The sequence below is a fragment of the Triturus cristatus genome, chromosome 4_2, assembly GCF_964204655.1.
Source record: "Triturus cristatus chromosome 4_2, aTriCri1.1, whole genome shotgun sequence".
NCBI lineage: Eukaryota > Metazoa > Chordata > Amphibia > Caudata > Salamandridae > Triturus > Triturus cristatus.
In genome coordinates, this window is record NC_140586.1 from 150222014 (window position 1) to 150240229 (window position 18216).

Here is an 18216-nt window from a genome sequence, read left to right on the forward strand (position 1 = left end):
TCATGATGGACAATGGAGAAACCGCAGCCCTCATCCTCCTGGACCTTTCGGCCGCCTTCGACACCGTCTATCACCACACCCTCAGCACATGCCTCCACAACGCAGGGATCCGTGACAAATCCCTGGACTGGACCTCCTCCTTCCTCACCGGCAGAACCCAGAGTGTCCGCCTCCCCCATTCCGCTCCAAAGACTCCAAGATCATCTGTGGCGTACCCCAAGGATCGTTTCTCAGCCCGAAACTCCTCAACGTCTACATGGCACCGCTCGCCAACATCACCCGATCGCATGACCTCAACATCATCTCATATGCCGACGACGCCCAGTTGATCCTCGCCCTCACCAAGGCCCCCACCACCGCCAAGTCCAACCTCCACAAAGGCCCATCGCCGAATGGATGATGAACAGCCGCCTGAAACTGAACTCGGACAAGACAGAGATCCTCATCATCGGATCCACCCCCTCCGCTTGGGACGACTCGTGGTGGTCGGCCATACTGGGAGCTGCACCAACGCCCACTGACCACGCACACAACCTGGGAGTCCTCCTGGACTCCGCACTGTCTATGACCCAGCAAGTAAACGCCGTCTCCTCCTCCTGTTTCAACACCCTCCACATGCTCCGCAAGATCTACAGATGGATCCCCACCGGAACCAGAAGGACGGTCACCCAGGCTCTCGCCAGCAGCAGACTGGACTATGGCAACGCTCTATACGTAGGAACCTCAGTCAAACTCCAGAAACGACTATAATGCATACAGAACGCCTCTGCACGCCTAATCCTTGACATCCCCAGCCACAGCTACATCACAGCCCACCTGAAAGACCTGCACTGGCTCCCCGTCAACAAGAGGATCACCTTCAAGCTCCTCACCCACGCTCACAAAGCACTTCACAACACTGGACCAGCTTACCTAAACGAACGACTCACCTTCTACACTCCGAACTGCCAGCTCCGCTCCTCTGACCTCGTCACTGTCCCCCGCATCCGTCGAGCGACCGCTGACGGCATATCGTTCTCCCACCTCGCCGCAAAAACCTGGAACACCCTGCCCATCCACCTATGACAGACCCAGGACCTGCTGGCCTTCAGGAGACTCCTCAAGACCTGGCTATTCGAGCAGTAGCAGCACCCCCACTCCCCCTACCAGCGCCTTGAGAACCTCACGGGTATGTAGTGCGCTTTACAAATGTATTGATTGATTGATTGATATAGGGCTAGACAATGTTTTGTATTCAGTACATAAATGAGAATTACAGTGGGAATCTGCCTTTTTCACCAGAGTGACTTCAACACTTATTCATATGAAATAAGATAAACGAAAATTAATACGTTTACCTAAGCAGTAATTTCTGCCTTTTTTTTTTTTTATTAATATCTTTGATCACAAAAAGAACACATAATGAACTACACGAAATACCACATTAGTACTTACACAATGAAAATGAACAACGTGAAAAATGTGTTTTGACATACAATTACAAATAAACTCATAATAATCAAACATTGAAGCAACCAAATGAAATGTCACAAAGAACAATCATTATATACACTATCCGAAATACAAAGTTGTCATACAAATTGATGAATTAGACAACTAACACCCTTATATTTGGAATAAATCAAGGAGTTGAGTTCCTTTGTCTGCCGACGCGTTTCGAGTGCCGGTTAAATAAATTGCCGCACTCTCACCAGAGTGGCATCAACATACAGCTGGCAAAACAAAGGAGAACAGCAGGCAGTAATTTACCAAACTACTTAAAAATTATGAGAGGTTTGGCCAGTTGAGGCTAAACATGCACCCATTTCTCTAATGTGAGTGTGGAACAGATTTCTAGGCCAATTTCTTTCTACAGGTGAACTAAATGAAAGAGAAAAATGTGTCCAGTTGCTGAGGTTCTTGGATGACAAAGGGCGTGAGCCTCAATTTTAGATGTTTTAATGGCAACCACAAAAGGGAGCAGCAGTGATTTCATTGCTTTAACGAAGGACCATGCAAAGCATCACAAATTGTTCTCCGAAGTGCGGAAGTTGCAGTATCTACTCCCCTGGACCTTCTACATAGGAAGGATACAGTAGGAGCCTGTGTTTTTAGTTCAAGCCTGCCAGACAGCTCAATCTGTCTGGTTGTGAAATACTTTTCCTGGAGGCCTATAGATCTGCTCCCTGGGCTAGTGCAGAGAAGCAAATGTATACAGTTACATGCTGGCTTTCCGGAACCAGACTAGGCGTTTCAGGCAACTTGCTGAGGCAAACCTGGAAGCCAGCCAGGAGGAGATGAAGCGGTGGTACGACCAGAATGCCACTCTGGTTGAGCTTCAACCTGGTCAAAAGGTGTGGGTCCTGGCCCCTGTGGAGCCTTGTGCACTCCAGGACAAGTGGACATGACCCTTTGAGATTGTGGAGCGCAAGAGTTCTGTCACCTACTTGGTGGACTTGCAGTCTCCAAGGAACCCCTTGAGGGTCCTCCATGTCAATCGATTGAAGCCCCACTTGAAGAGGTCCGAAGTGGGCATGCTCTTGGCCACAGATGATGGGACGGAGGAGGAGTCTGAGCCTCTTCCTGACCTCCTGGTAGCCTCAGAGCGAGACGGGTCAGTGGATGGAGTTAACCTCTCACCCACCCTGACCCCTGAGCAACAGGATGACTGCCGCCACCTGCTGGGGCAGTTTCCTGACCTATTCTCCCTGGTTCCTGGTATCACAGACTGGTGCGTCCATGATGTGGATACAGGAGACAGTGCTGCAGATCGGCACATATAAAATCTCCCTGCTTCCACGGACAGAGTAAATCTACAGTCACGCGCACATACATACATCATACGCTAGGGCCCATCACACTAAATTCACGCTATTACTCTATCCACACTGAATATAGGAGAGAAAACCTAAACCAATCTGCATCTACAATGAGGTCAATGAGACCATAAAATTACTGTCCTGAGTCATGATTTAAAACATAGGAAATACATTTGGAACTCAATAATTGACAAGGAATAAACATCCGACACTGAAATTCAAACAAGTGCTTGTTTATCTTAAAATAATTCAAATGGAAAGACAATCATTTAGCAAAATTGTTATTCTCATAGTTACCTATTCTAGCTAAAAAGGTCAGGACAGGTCTCTCAGTAAAGTCTCTCGAGCTGCCGTCCTCAGCATGGGTAAAGTCCAAACGCCAGGAAAGAATGAATGAACGAATGAACGAACAACATGGACCCTCTCTAGTCTAACATATTTATAGGGTATGTTGCGAACAAAAGTTACAAACAAAAATTAGATATCCGTTGAGCCACTGAGCAGAGCGAACAGGAAAGGAAGTCTCTCGATTACATTTAGAAAACCTCCGCTCAGGAAAAATCACAAAAATAAAAAGACGGAAGAAGGAAACTCGAGTTTGCAAATGTTACTTTCGTAAATGTTCTTCCTTGATATCTTAGCAGAGCCACCGCAGACTGGACAATGTTCATTGTACTTTATCCTTGTCCAAGGCCAGCTGGAATCGTTCCCAGAGCTGCTGTCCTCACGGAAGATTTTCTAAGCAGGCAAAAGCTGTGGTCAGGTGACTCTCGACCATGTTCAGCAAGGCCTCTCGTCAAAATTCAATCACTCGAGTGCAGGCTGTAAATGGCAGCCATCTTGTTTTAGGCCAAAACAGACCATCTTAATTAAAAGAAACACAAAACAATGTTACCACAGCATAATGATTAAACAGTGTTAATCCCCACTAATACCCTTATGTGTATGTAATTATCTAGCCTTCTGCAACACAATAAAGCATTAGTACACGTTATTTTAAAAGCGTTTGTACTTTAAACAAATAGCACCTTGCGACATTCATTTAATTAAAACCGCACATTATTATTAAGCAACATATATGCATTCCCACGTGTAATTTTCTCTCATTAGTAATGTTGGTTAGTCTGACCTTAACAAGACAATCTATCAATTAGTATTTTTAAACTCGTTATTTTAATCAAAACATATAGACAAAACTGGAGCTTAAAACTCGATAAATTTTCAACAGAAAACTCTGCTCCAGCAATCCCCCCTTTGGTGATATCTTATCACCACAAAAACCACAAAAAAAAACCAACCCAAAAACAATTTTAAGTCCCAATTTTACGAGAAATTGAAAATGTCTTTTATAACACAACATTAAACACCAGACTCCCTCACATCATCCCTCTTTGTCTCCAAATAAACACTCTCCCTCAATTCCTCTAATTCTATTTCTTGCGGATCTCTCCTTGACCTTTTTTGTTTCTTTTCAGCATTTTGTCTAATTATTCTCTTTTTCCCTCCCCTGTTTTTACAACACAAACACCCCAATCTTAGTAACAAGAAAGCAACAATTACACAAGTCAATGGAAATAAAACTTTACCAACAATGGTACTACCTATCTTAGCAATAAAACTCTTAACAGCAACTATCTTATTAGCTATTTTAGTCCAGATACTTTCAGCTTCCAGTGGTACTAATTCTTCATGCAAATCAGTAATATTTTTGATATAGACCTTTAGGTCTTTGCTTTCGTCAGGAATGTAAGTGCAACAATGTTGAACTTTCAGCATTCCGCAGACTCCACCCTCCTTGGCCAATAGAATATCAAGGGCAAGTCGATTTTGCATAGACATGGCACGTACGGCAATCATCTCCGTATTTACCAAAAGAAACCCTCCAGCGGTACTTGTCGATAAGCGATCCACCACTGTTGACAGTTTCCGAATCCCATATGCATTTAAAGAAATTCCCACTGCTGGAATTAAAGCTCCAAATATATCACCAACTATTTCCGACCAAGTTTCTCTCTTAAAACGTGTTAGTAAATTAATATGTTCTACATCTTCTATTCTATCTATATGAAAAATCTTTGGAAAAACCAGGCCCACATAACACGTGCCATACCAATGGTCAGGCAACTTGTAATAAGCCTTGTTCCCACAAACATAATACACTCCTGGGAAAACTGGATCTTCTCCACCTTTAAAACCCCATCCTGTTGCAATGAAATATGTATCATAACACTCACTAGTCCCAACAAAATATGTATCACATTGGGATTTCTTTCTAGTAATGCATAGCTTACCCTTCTGTGGTGCATCTAAAGCTAAAGTTGGACTAGCCCCATTCCTTAATTCCTTTCCCATCTCAATGTCCCAAATTGTCTCACTCACTTTATATTTCCCTGCCTTTTCATGCATGCTCATTCTCCTTTCCTCTACCATGTTCAGGAAAGCCTTCTTTTCTCCTCTTCTTTCAAACTGCAAGTTAAATTGTTCTTAAAAATGTAATCTAATGTTAATTCTTCTTTCTCAATAAAAATCTCACCAAAAATGTTAGCTTCTTTAGCTGGATTCAGCTTTTTGTTCATAGGCAATTGCCCAAAAATGTTATCCTTGTTAGACATCTCATAATCTATTTTCCCTAACAAATAAAAAACACTACTTAGCACACTACATGAAATTCCATACGTAGCTGGTAAATGGTGATAAGTAACACCCTCTGAAACGGATGCAGGTAATTGCATACAAACGTAGCAATCCCTAACTTCCATTGTCTTTACGTATTCGTACAATAACTTTGAAAAAACATTGCTAGAAAAATCATTAATTGACCTATCTTTATGTATGTAAATGTTACTAATTCTAGTTGGAACTACTTTCTGTGAACTTTTCTCTTCATTGGTCACATTATCAGTATGTATTCCAAAAGTACCTATTGTAACTCTAAAAGTAACTAATAAAGCTAGTACACCCCATAATAGCATTAATAATCCAGTACAGCAGCAGCACATTCTACACCATCTTTTCAAGAAGGCACATCTACTTTGATTATTTTCTGTGTTAGCCATTTTACTACTTTGGCAGTGTCTTTTGACTTAGCCTCTTCTACTCCACTACTGAAACACTAGAGCACTAGATTATTTCAAACAGCTAATTTCAGATTTTCTTCTTTCACTTCTCCAAGTGACTTCTTTAGTTCACTCAATTTGGATTTTCATCACTTTTCACTTCTTCTTCAGCAACATCGAATTGTATCAGATCTTCAACAACATCCTGATCATCTGACTCTTCTCCAATGTCAGTCAAGATAACTTTCAGGATTCCAACTGTTTTCTTCTCAACCACTTTACGTATGGCCCCCTCTGGATTTCCTTGACTTTCTGTCTCTTCACCTTCAGACAGTGCCACGTACGTCCATTCCGGTGACCTATACTTCTGGTTAGGTTTTCTGATTCTCTTGATCTCCTCCGGTTCTTTTGTGACCTTCTGTTTCTCACCTTTTGTTTGATTCTGACTCGACACCTCGTTCACCTGTTCAGCTTTTGATGGATTTGTTCGTGTCAGTCTGTACCTCAGCCTCTTTATCCTGTTAGGCCAAAGATCTCCTCTCACAACCCTTTTTGGTCTCACTTCTTTATTATTTCTCTCTCCAATCCAAGTTCTCTTTCTCAGAACTCGACCCTCTGATTTCTCATTCTCACTCTCAACAGCTTACCTGTGAAGCACAAGGCTTACAGGGTAACTGACAGGGTCAGAGCTTCCATCAAAGAGGAGGTCTCAAAGATGCTTGCTCTTGGGGTGGTTGAGTCCTCCAGCAGTCCTTGGGCCAGCCCAGTGGTCTTGGTCCCAAAGGCTGCCTCGCCGGGTGCCACACCCGAACTCCGGTTCTGTGTGGACTACAGAGGACTCAATTCGGTCACGAAGACTGACGCGCACCCCATCCCCAGAGCTGATGAGCTCATCGATCGGTTAGGGGCTGCACGGTACCTCAGCACGTTTGATCTAACGTCTGGGTACTGGCAGATCGCCTTGACTGATGGGGCCAAAGAGAGGTCCGCATTCTCCACACCAGATGGGCATTTCCAGTTCCGGGTTATGCCATTTGGGATGAAGAATGCCCCTGCCACCTTCCAGAGGTTGGTCAACCAGGTGTTGGCTGGGCTGTCCGAGTTCAGCGCAGCATACCTGGATGACATCGCAGTGTTCATTGGCACATGGGAAGAACACCTGCGACATCTCTGGGAAGTGTTGATGGCACTGCGTAAGGCAGGCCTCATGATCAAGGCAAGCAAGTGTCAGATCGGGCAGGGTTCCGTGGTGTACTTGGGACACCAAGTAGAGAGCGGCCAGGTGGCCCCCCTGCAACCCAAGATTGAAACCATCCTGGCTTGGGAGCCCCCAAAGACCCAGACGGAGGTGAGGGCCTTTTTAGGACTCACCGGGTACTACAGGAGGTTTGTCAAGGGGTATGGCAGCATCGTTGCCCCCTTGACCGAGCTGACTTCGAAAAAGCAGCCCAGAAAAGTGATATGGACTGACACCTGTCAGAAGGCCTTTGACACCCTGAAAACTGCCATGTGCACGGCGCCCGTGCTCTTGGCTCCTGACTTCTCCAAAGAGTTCCTTGTGCAGACAGATGCATCAGAGCATGGTGCAGGGGCTGTTCTCTCACAGATCACTGAGGAGGGCTTTGACCGTAGCCTTTATTAGTAGAAGGTTACTTCCCCGGGAACAAAAGTGGAGTGCGATTGAGCGAGAAGCATTTGCTGTGGTCTGGGCATTGAAGAAGCTAAGACCCTACTTGTTTGGGTCTCACTTCCGGGTTCAAACAGACCACAGGCCCCTCAGATGGTTGATGCAGATGAGGGGTGAGAATCCTAAGTTGTTGAGGTGGTCCATTTCCCTACAGGGGATGGATTTCACGGTGGAACATCGCCCCGGTACAGACCACGCCAACGCTGATGGTCTTTCCAGATTTGTCCGCCTTAGTGATGAGAACTCCCTGGGGTAGGGTAGTTCTCCCCACATTTCAGCTGGAGGGGACACGTGTTAGACCTGGCACCATTGGCATGGGTCACCCTTCCATTTTTGTCTGTGCCTCAATGTATTTTTGTGCTGGTGTTAGCTGCTCAGGGCACTCTGCCACTGCCATCCAGTGCCAGTGAAGCTGAAGGAGGGAAGCTGTCCCTAAGTCTGGAGGACTGACCTGCAGTGGTTTCCCCGCTGCCAGTGGAGAGAAGAAACTTACAAAGACTTGCTTTATTTATCTACTCGAAGACTTGTGCTCACAGCAATCTCCAAGGGCTTGATTGAGATTGCCCCCTGAATCGAACCCCAGGACCAGTGGGTTCACCGTGTCTCCGCTCGTCTGAGAATCGAGCCGTGTGCTTTCTCCCACCGGAGTGCTCTGCGCACCTTCACCCCCTCCAAGGGCCGTGACACCCAGAAGCCTGGCCGCCTCCACTCGCCGAGAGCCCCGGTCTACCTGAGTCGCTCTTGACCCATCTGGTTTGGCCACCCCGCTTCCCTGTCGCCTGCCTGCCTGCTACTGGAGCGTGCTTGGTGCCCCCTTGCCCTCCCGCCGGATTTCTCCTTGGAACGCGAATTCAAGCCCCGGACGGCCGCCCGTACGTCGCACGTACCTGGCCGCCCCGCTTCGCCTCCACGAAGAGTCAGACCGCGCCGCCCCCCCCCCCCCCGGAGTGACCTCTCGCACCGCCGTGTCAGAGGCCCGGGGCCGCGCCTGTCCACCGAAAGCTGCCCGCTGATTCTAGATCCGGAGTCCCTCGAGGTGCAGAACCTGCGCCCCCCACCGAAGACTCGTCCAACACACCGCACGTTCCGAGGTACAGTGAACTCTCTCTCTCGGACTCGGGGTCCGCAACGTTCTGATTTCCCCGCATCACTGTACCTCGGGTGTGCTGCGCATCACCGTGACTGGACAAACTCGAAAGAGCGCTACGAAGCGCCCGTAACAGAAGAGAACAGTGCCTAATTTCCATCTTGTGGCTCGCCTCCCGCAACCGTTATTTATGGTCTTGTACTAAGCCTGCATAGCAAAGAAACTTTTATATAAAGTATACATATTTTTGATACAACTTACGCCTGGTGTCCATTTGTGGGGGATCGTTGTGATTTACTGTGTGTCATCATAAATGCTTAACTGACTTAGCGCCCAGAAGTTTAGCCCTGACTGCTCGCGCCACACTACCTATAGGGTGAGCAGGGGTTGTTCTGAAGGGATAATTCTCTTGCCCTGACTGGAAGAAGGGACCACTGCTTGTCACAAGTAACCACCTGTGCCAACCAGAGGTTCCCCATTCTAACAATATATATATATATATATATATATATATATATATATATATATATATATATATATATATATATATATATATATATATATATATATATATATATATATATATATATATATATATGTATATATGTGTGTATATACCCAAAAAAACTTCCGGCGCTCCAAATCACTCTGCCAGAAAACAACACTGCAGTCCAAAGTTTCATATATCTTCCTTTATTTACTCATTATGGGCTATGATGGGCTATGACGCGTTTCGGCAGGGTCCGGTGCCTTGATCACACACTGAGCTAAAATACAAACTCCTTTTTTATTTTGAATGCTACCATCACGTGATAAAATAAACATAGACAACATACTACATTTACAAATCTTTTCTTTTTTTCACCAATTGTTAACTTTCAGTTACATAAGCAATGGCTTTTTTTTTTAAATATATTTTTCTATTATTGCCACTGAATTTTCCTCTTATTTTCTTTACTCTTACCACTGGCTTACTGATTTTTGTATATTTTGAATAAACTTTACTGTACCACACAATTCGATTTTTAATAATGCCGGGCTTTTCTGCTTGATGCGTGAACTGGCGTCTATAACTGTTTGCTTTTTTCCATACTACCAGCAAGGTGGCAATCCTAACAATTTTGGACACATTTAAGACGAAACACAATTCCTGTTTCATCTCATCAAGATCTACTGATAAAAGTGCAAGTGCTAATGAGTTACGCTATCCATCTCAGAACAGCGAGAACTATTATTGTTCAATAAACAGTTAAGCAATAAAGTGCAAGTGCTAATATCACGAATTTATCATTCTAAAGTGCTAGTGCTAAGTCATAGACTTCATTTCATATCTGTAACCTTTTTATTGGAATTACCCTCTTCTTAATGTACAGTAGTTGGTATACATATTTTCTAAGTAAAATCCAGACAGTACTATCCATCAATCCTGCTCAAGTTAAATCCTTGGGAGAAAGTGCTAGTGCCTAGTGCAAATTACTGTTATAAAGTGTCAGTGCATTATCGGACAAAGTCCGAAATATTAGCAGCATCAAATACCATGAGTCAATAACTCCTGGAAGTTTGTGCAAACATTAGCAGTCTAATTTCTGAATACAGTAAAGTGCATGTGCTCCTAGTGCAAGACTATTCCCTCACTAACTCTTTGCAAATGATAAAACATATAGTGGCAAGTTTACAATATTAAAAAACATGTAAAAAAGCTAAATGTTTTTTCCTTTATTCCCTTCCTTATCATCAGTTATCCCAAGGCGAATTATACCCTTAGGTCCTTTGTCAACTTCAAGCTATATTTCCATTGTCTTGGTACAAACCACTGTCTAATTAAAATATACAGATCTAAAAAGCTATAAAAATGTGGACTACTTCCTTAATATATCCTTGCAATTGTTTGTGCTCTTTGCTTCTCTTATGGGTTCTACTCTCGAAGAGGATGAGTTCTAATCATTGTTCATTTTTTTGTGTTTCTTAAACCAGATGGACATATAACTCTTCATCAGAGTTCAGACCATTAAGGGTTTTACAATCAAACATCAGACTGTAACAGGATTCCAGTTTTCTCAAGCTTGCCTTGCGGTTCCCACCCCGTCTCTTTTTGGGAACAAAGTCCACTACAAAGTATGACAAGTCTTCAACTCTGCCTCCATGGGTATCATTAATGTGTCGGGCCATTGGATAAGATTGGTCCGTATTCTTAACTGCCCTTAGATGCTGGAGGATTCTAATATGGGCCATGTGGATAGTACTGCCCACATAGGTCAAGGGACATGTGAATTGTAGCACGTACACCACATGGTCACTCTTGCAATTAAAAAACCAAGGGATCCTCCATGGTTTGTTCATAAATGGCAACTGAATTTCTTTCTTATTTACTCCATGTTTGCAGGCCTTGCACTTGAAACACTTATAAAAACCAGGGTTGGCCTTCAGCCAGTTTCCACTTTCAGTTACCTCAGGGCTACTGTTTGGCAGTTCCTGCCTCATTGATTTGGCTCTCCTATAGGTATCTAAAGGTTTGCTTGAGACCAGACTATTCAGAGTTTGATCCCCCCTAACCGGGTACCAGTGCCTAATCATGCAGTCTCTCACCTTTGCATGATAGGCATTGTACCCGGTTATCATTCTCGTGTCTTGTTTGGGGACATCACTGGTTTTCTTCTTTTTCTCCTTGTCAAAAAGGATTTCTTGTCATGATAATCTATCCACCTTCTCTACTGCTTGACTGAGTGTTGCCTGGGTGTAGCCCCTTTCCTTAAATCTCTCTGTCAAGTCTGTTTGTGCTTGAATTAGCACGCTGGCTTCACTGCAATTTCTTTTCATGCGAAGTTACTCAGCGTACAGGATGCTCAACTTCAATATTTTTGGGTGGAAACTGGTTGAATGCAGTATAGAACTGCCCGTAGTGGGTTTTCTAAAAGTGTGTGTATATAAATTGCAATTTCTTATAACAACTTCTAGCTCTAAAAAGTGTATATTAGAAACACTGATAGTGCGTGTAAAAATCAAATTGAGTACAATATCATTGAGGGCTGCTACGAATGTATTTGCACTGTCTATAGGGTCTTTTCATATGATGAATAAATCTTCAATAAATCTACACCAAACCCTGAAGTTCTCCTTCCTCTCCTTCTCATGTTTGACCCTGAGCAACTGCTCCTCCCACCAGCCCATGTGAAGATTTGTATAGCTGGGGGTGAAGCAGGTGCCCAAGGCCGTTCCTCTGAGGTGTCTGTAGGTATCAATACCAAAGAGAAAAAAAATATTTTCCAAATACAGTTCTCCCATCTGCATTAACATTTCAGAGTGTTGGTATACATTCAATGGTCTGCTGCCTAAGAAGTGTCTGAGAGCCCTTAATCCATCCTTATGTGCTATGCTCGGGTACAGTGAGGCTACATCCAGAGTTATTAGTAGACTTTCCTCTTCCCACTGTACACTATGCAGTTTCCTCAAAAAGTCCCCAGTATCCTGGATATCAGATGGAAGGGCTTTAACAAAGTCATGCAGGAAATGGTCCAAATATCTAGAGGTAGTTTCGAAAAGGCTTCCAATAGCCAAATTTATTGGCCTACCAGGAGGGGATATCAGGTCTTTATGTACCTTTGGTATTAGGTACAATATCGGGGTGACTAGATTATTGATTTTCAACTGATGTTCTGAATCTGATATGAGCCCCATACCTCTCCACCTTGCCAGTTCTTTAAAATACTTGGTTTGTACCTCCAGAAGATTGCTATGTGAAACTCGCTGATAACATCCCACATCACTAAGCTGTAGCCTTGCTTCCAAATTGTATTTGCACAACGGCCATAGGACAACATTGCCCCCCTTGTTAGATTGTCTTATTACAATATCAGATTTTGATTTTATCTTATCCATGACTTTTTCATAGTTTCTCTCTTCTTCTTTTTTGTCTTTATTAAAATTCATTCTTGATTCCTTAGCAAGTTCCTTCAAATTCTTGATCACTTGATCAGAAAATAGATCATTTGAGTCTATCAGTAGGACTGGTATAAGGGTCGATTTCTTCTTAAATTTAGTTGTGCTTGTTCCATATATTTTCAAGCCTAGTTTGTCAGCAATGTCTTTGTAAGATGGTTCCATGTCTAGGTTGTCGTTTGTCCTGTATAATTCAGCCAGGTCCCTGAGTAAATTGAGGTCATCAACTACTAAATTGCTTATGGTCCCATGTTCCTGGTTTTCTGCCACCTGGTTCTTCCTGTTGGGTTGGTTGCTGAAATATTTCCTCAATTTCAATTTTCTCACATAGTTGAAGAAATCAATCCGGGTCTGTGCATAATTGAAGTTTGTTCATCTGCAATATGATAGACCTAATACCAGAATATTTATTTCAGTTTCAGATAAGGCTAAATCTGATAGGTTTATCAGAGCAATGGGTGCAGAGTTCATTTTTATTTGTTCCACTTGCTGTTCTTTGTCCTGCTTCCTGACTGCAGCTCCATACCTTCTCCTTCTTCTTTGTCGTTTCCTCTGTAGCCCCAGCCTCTTCCCCTTCTTGGTGGTCTCTGTCTGACATTGATGTTTTGATCCAGTCCTAAAAAATGCATTTCTTCCACTACAATTGAGGGGTTGTCCGTATTTTCAATTACTCTTGCACCCTCTTCGAGGTCTGTATCCACCTCTGAGCTCCACTCAGAGCTTGTGTCAGCCATCTTTCTTTTGTCTCTGTTCTTGTTGGCTGGCGCTGTCATATTGCAAATTTTTGTCAGTGCAGGGAATCAAATCGTTTCGCGAAGGTGAAAATGTGTCCCCTCTAATAATCTAGACGATCCCTGGTGAATTTTATTGCTTTCCTTTCCTTTATTGATTTTTCATATTTGCATAATTTGGTTTCTAGTTATTTTTCAAAGTTGCTGATCCCTTCAAGGTTTGTCAAGTTGTTTAGTTCAAGTTGGAGACGTTTGATTTCATCTAAAATCTTCTCTCTATCCTTTTTGGTGTATTTTACTAAAATCCGCATCATGTTGTTTGAGGACTCCGTGCTGTTATTTGCCCACTCTTGGAGCATCTCCGGATCTAGATTTTCGAAGGTAGGAGCAATCAATATTCTTAATCCGCGAGGTACTCTCCCAACCTTTAGATTTTTGGCCAGAGACTGGATTTCCCACCACTTAGAGATTTCTGTTCACCTGAGTTTTTCTAATTTGCGCATTACTGTTTTGTGTGTCATTGCCTTGTGTGCCACTCTCTCTCGGCAAGCCTTTGCTTGAACCACTCGTTCCTGGTCTCTCCTCATCGAATACCGATCCCACAGCCTCCTCACGTAGCTTAACCCATTTCTCCATTATGGGTATTTGTTGTTCTAAGGATGGATTGCCACTTTAAATGGCTTGCTCAGTGTGCATGGGCAAATGAGAGCGAATGGAATGTAGTCTTCTCGAAGGTTGATAGAAGTTCAGGATGTGGTTAAGGAAGATGGGTCCTTGGTTCTGTAGAGCCTGTGTGGGTGGGTCAGCAGCTTGACTGTGCATCTCTTCTGTATGGGGAGCCAGTGGAGTTGCCTGAGGTGGAGTGTGATGTGGGTTCGTCGGGGACGGCCAAGGATGAGTCTGGCTCTAGCATTCTGTGTGGTCTGAAGTCTCTGTGGAAGAAGTATGGAAATTCTAACGTAGAGGACCTTCCAGTGGCCCAGTAGGCTGGTGATGAGGGCCTGTGTCATGTTGCGTTTAGTGTGAAGGAATAGCCACTTGAAAATGTTACATAGCATGCGCAGAGTGAGGAAGCAGGCGGAGGAGATGCCGTTGATCTTTGATTTTACGATGAGCTTGCTGTCAATGCTGATTCCAAGGTTTCTGGCATGGTCGAGGGAGTGGGTGAGGGTCATAGGTCTGATAGCCACCAGGAGTCGTTCCATCTTTTCCATGTGTTTTTACTCCAACTGTCACTTGACCTTTTAACCTACACCAATATTATTCTGAAGGTCGTAGCTTCTACACAAATCCGTATATATCCCCACACAATCTACTTGTAAAACTTCACATTACCTTACAACATTATTTTAAATCCAGACCTATTGGCATTGAAAATGCTTGTTTTACTTGGTGAAGGCAGTGATCTCTTCTAAAATACATTTTTATCTCCTCCTTGTTTACACCCCCCAACCCCCTTAGCTGCCACCTAGACATTAAGTAGCCATCATCTGTGGTGGGTCAGTGATATTTGCAAGAGTTGGAACTCTATCAATGGATGATCAGTGCAACATTTTGGTAATTGTGGGTGCCTCCAGGGAGAAGACCATTCTTTTTGATCTGCCTTGCATCCTTGGGGCAATTCCTCATCAAGCACAGGTGATGTACCATAGCTTTTTCTTCAGACCCAATTTTATAAGTTGAACAGTGTGGGTTTCTGTTAGAGAATCGGGTGGCAGGAGGGCGCTCTGACTAGAGCTCTAACAAGATAGTTCTAAACAAATATTGCACCTATCTGTAAAAAATGCAGAGAATTTTCAAAAAAATGGGTAAGCCTTGGTACACCTGGTAACTCTTTTTATGCCGTTAATTTCTATCTCTGTAAGTTAATTGGGTAGCACTTGGTGTGAATGGTCAACTATTGGCAAGACAATTACCAGTGCGGTCATTTCCTCTCTCCACAAAGAGAACTGCATGGAATTGTGTCAGAAGATTCTCTTACAGCTCAAGTAGGTTTGCCTTATGGCAGATGTTGATCAGCAAGGACAGGTGCAAAGATGCTGTCTGTGTTGGAGCTTAATCCATGTGAACTTCCTAGTAGATCCACAAAATTGTGCACTCCACGACAAGAAAACATATTTGTTTGTAATGCATTTTGTACTCCAGGAGTAGTGTATGAGCACTAGTTGCATAATGAGTTCATAGCTATAAATACTTCCAAAATAGAGTGATGTAAATGAACCTGTAACCTCTTATTTTGCTAAACAAAATCTGTGAGCTTTTGCTATCAGGGAAGCTCACAGTGCTTGTTATCTTTATGTTTTTCACATGAAGCATGGTATGTTGTAAAGTATGAGGTGCTCAAGCCACCAGGTAAAAAAGAAAAATGTAGTTCAAAAGTAATTCTGCCATACTTGCTGTATTTAGTATACAAGAGAAATGTATGATGTTTACTTGTTGTCTCACCAGATATACTACACTGGTTGCTCCATGAACCCGGTTCGGTCTTTGTCCCCTGCAGTAATTGTGAAACGATTCACAAACCAATGGGTAAGCTGTCCACTAAAGGCACACAATCATCAAGAACTCACTGACAGTACATAGACAGTTAGGCAATCACCAGAGTATAATTGAACACCCAAGATTAAGCACATGCAGCAGAGAACCTTATGAAATGGGTACAGAAGGAGTGCTGAGTCATAAGACAAGATGCATTCCTACTGAGTCATAGGAAGAACAAGGACAGGAAAGAGTGGTGCATTAATTTTCAGATATAGGGAGAATTGAGCCAATACGGAATTAGAGCATACAGCTCAAGGCAAAAGTAGGGGTGGGCAGAATTTGCATAGTCGCGCTACGCAAAGCTCCGCGAAACGGTAAAAAATCTCTGCAAACACGCAGAGTTCCGCAAACACGCGGAATTGCTTGTTCCGCCCGTTCGCGATGCTTTTTTCCTGTTCGCGAATGCTGTTTGCGTGCTCGGGGAGAAATATCTTGCGAACACGCATTTTGAAAGTGTGAACAAGCAAAAAATTCCAGGAAGCCGCGGAATTTTTGGCAATTTCGCGTTCTCTGCGGAACGCATAATTACCCAAATTCCGCAAATTTCACGAGCGGAACGGAATTTACCACCCATGCCTAGGCAAAAGGAACATCATTCTGGGGCATAGGAACCAACAAAAGGGGGTGCTCTCAAGGCAGCATAGAGGAAACTCACATGGTGAGATAATGAAAGTACTGAGTTACAAATGCATACAGCACTCATTGAAATGCAGCAAGCATGTAGCTTATGGTAAAGAAATAACTCAAACTGAGGCAAGCCTGGGTGATTTGTTCAGATCCATGTTATGCTTCTCCTGAAGATTGACGAGCACAAGCATCCTCTAGTGGGACTAACCAGAAAGCTTCTTCAACCCTAAGAACGATGATACATCATAATAATTATAAGTGGCACTCACACCTATTGGTAATTCTTAGCACATTTTTTGATGAAAAAGTTATTGCCGTAGAAAGATTCATGCTCTGTCAATATTTCCCTCATTCTTTTGGCTGGCCAGTTTTCCTGAAGTTCAGCTCATCATCTCAATGCATTTTACCTAGGGGGTGGGCTGATCTTAGTATGACAGAATCATTCAAGGATTAACCTGTGGTTGGCAGACAAAACAATACCCATAGATGATACCCACTGAAACAAGCAGAGGCTAAAGTAGTCACCAAAACTAGGAATGGGGCCATAAGTAGATTGAGCAAACCAGATGGCCAAAAAGATTAGACAAATGTGGTTGCTAGCTTGTTGGGTGCAGCGTCTGGCCATTTATTTAAGCTTCTCAGCACATGAGCAGTACAAATGTTGGCACTTCCTACTTCAAACTAATAACAGGGACTCACTGTGTGAGTGCAGAAGGACAAGGGCCCCAGTCAAATAAAGGAAAATCGACACAAGAAAACATGCGAGGGACAAAATTCAAAGTCCAAACCATGAATGTTTATTTTCATTTAAAAATCATTACAGAAGGCAAGGATTAGCTAGTTAATTCAAATCAGAATCAATACATAACAAGTCAAGAGAAATGTTAAAGTATAGTGTGAATAAGAGGACAGACATGAAGTCTGCCTCAATTCAAGAGGCAAGGAAAGTCTTGAATATATCTCCAAAACAGTGCATTTTATAAATTCTCATCGGTAGAGAATCATGCCATTTGCATGATCAGAAGTGGCACCATGGACTGTGCGAATACCGATACCTCTATAGAAACCAGTCAACATTGTAGAAATTGTGTTAAGTAACACAGGCTCACTTTAGGAACACACCTAAAATTAATAGTCAAGCACGTCCTTTCACCAACATACAAGGAACTGCCAGCAAAGCTTTGCATACATTCAACACAATAGATGCTTCAGAATTATCCACAGGGGGATCACAGGAGGATCACTGACACAATGTTGCGGTAAAACATTGTTGACACAAATATTAAATCAATAATATAGTGTGTCACAATATTGTGTTCCTATACTTATAATGGTAAGTACAGACACAGAAAAAAAAATCACCGACACAAATATCGTCCAAAAACATATACAAATGTATATTTATATTATATAGGCACAGTTTAAAGTAGTACATCTTAAATGTTATAATATACAACTGTAATATTATGAAAATTAAACATATCCCACTAATAAAAATATATATACATGTGTATGTATGTGTTTATATATCTATACATATACATATATATACATATAAATATATTTATATAAACACACACACACACACCAATACACACATACACACACATATGCTATTCCCACACTAGGTTATGCAACAGTAGGGAAAGGATTAAACTTCGGAGTGGTTACATTTACTATTCCTACTCTCATCTGCACAACAATAGGAAAGTGTTGGACTTTGGAGGGGTTCAATTGACTATTCCCATTCCAG

General features: G+C 42.9%; 1 protein-coding gene across 2 annotated transcripts in view; it reads left to right on the forward strand.

The window, feature by feature from the left end:
- The window catches only part of LOC146833212 (aquaporin-5-like), a 102764-nt gene that overhangs the window by 75766 nt on the left and 8782 nt on the right, over window positions 1–18216 (forward strand). Inside the window, exon 3 of one of the 2 annotated variants that reach the window (XM_085600867.1) lies at window positions 15744–15824. The exons of the other annotated variant lie outside the window; for it this stretch is intronic. Within the exon in view, the coding sequence (XP_085456993.1) occupies window positions 15744–15824 (81 nt within the window). The remainder of the gene's footprint in view (window positions 1–15743; window positions 15825–18216) is intronic. 2 annotated transcript variants of the gene reach the window in all.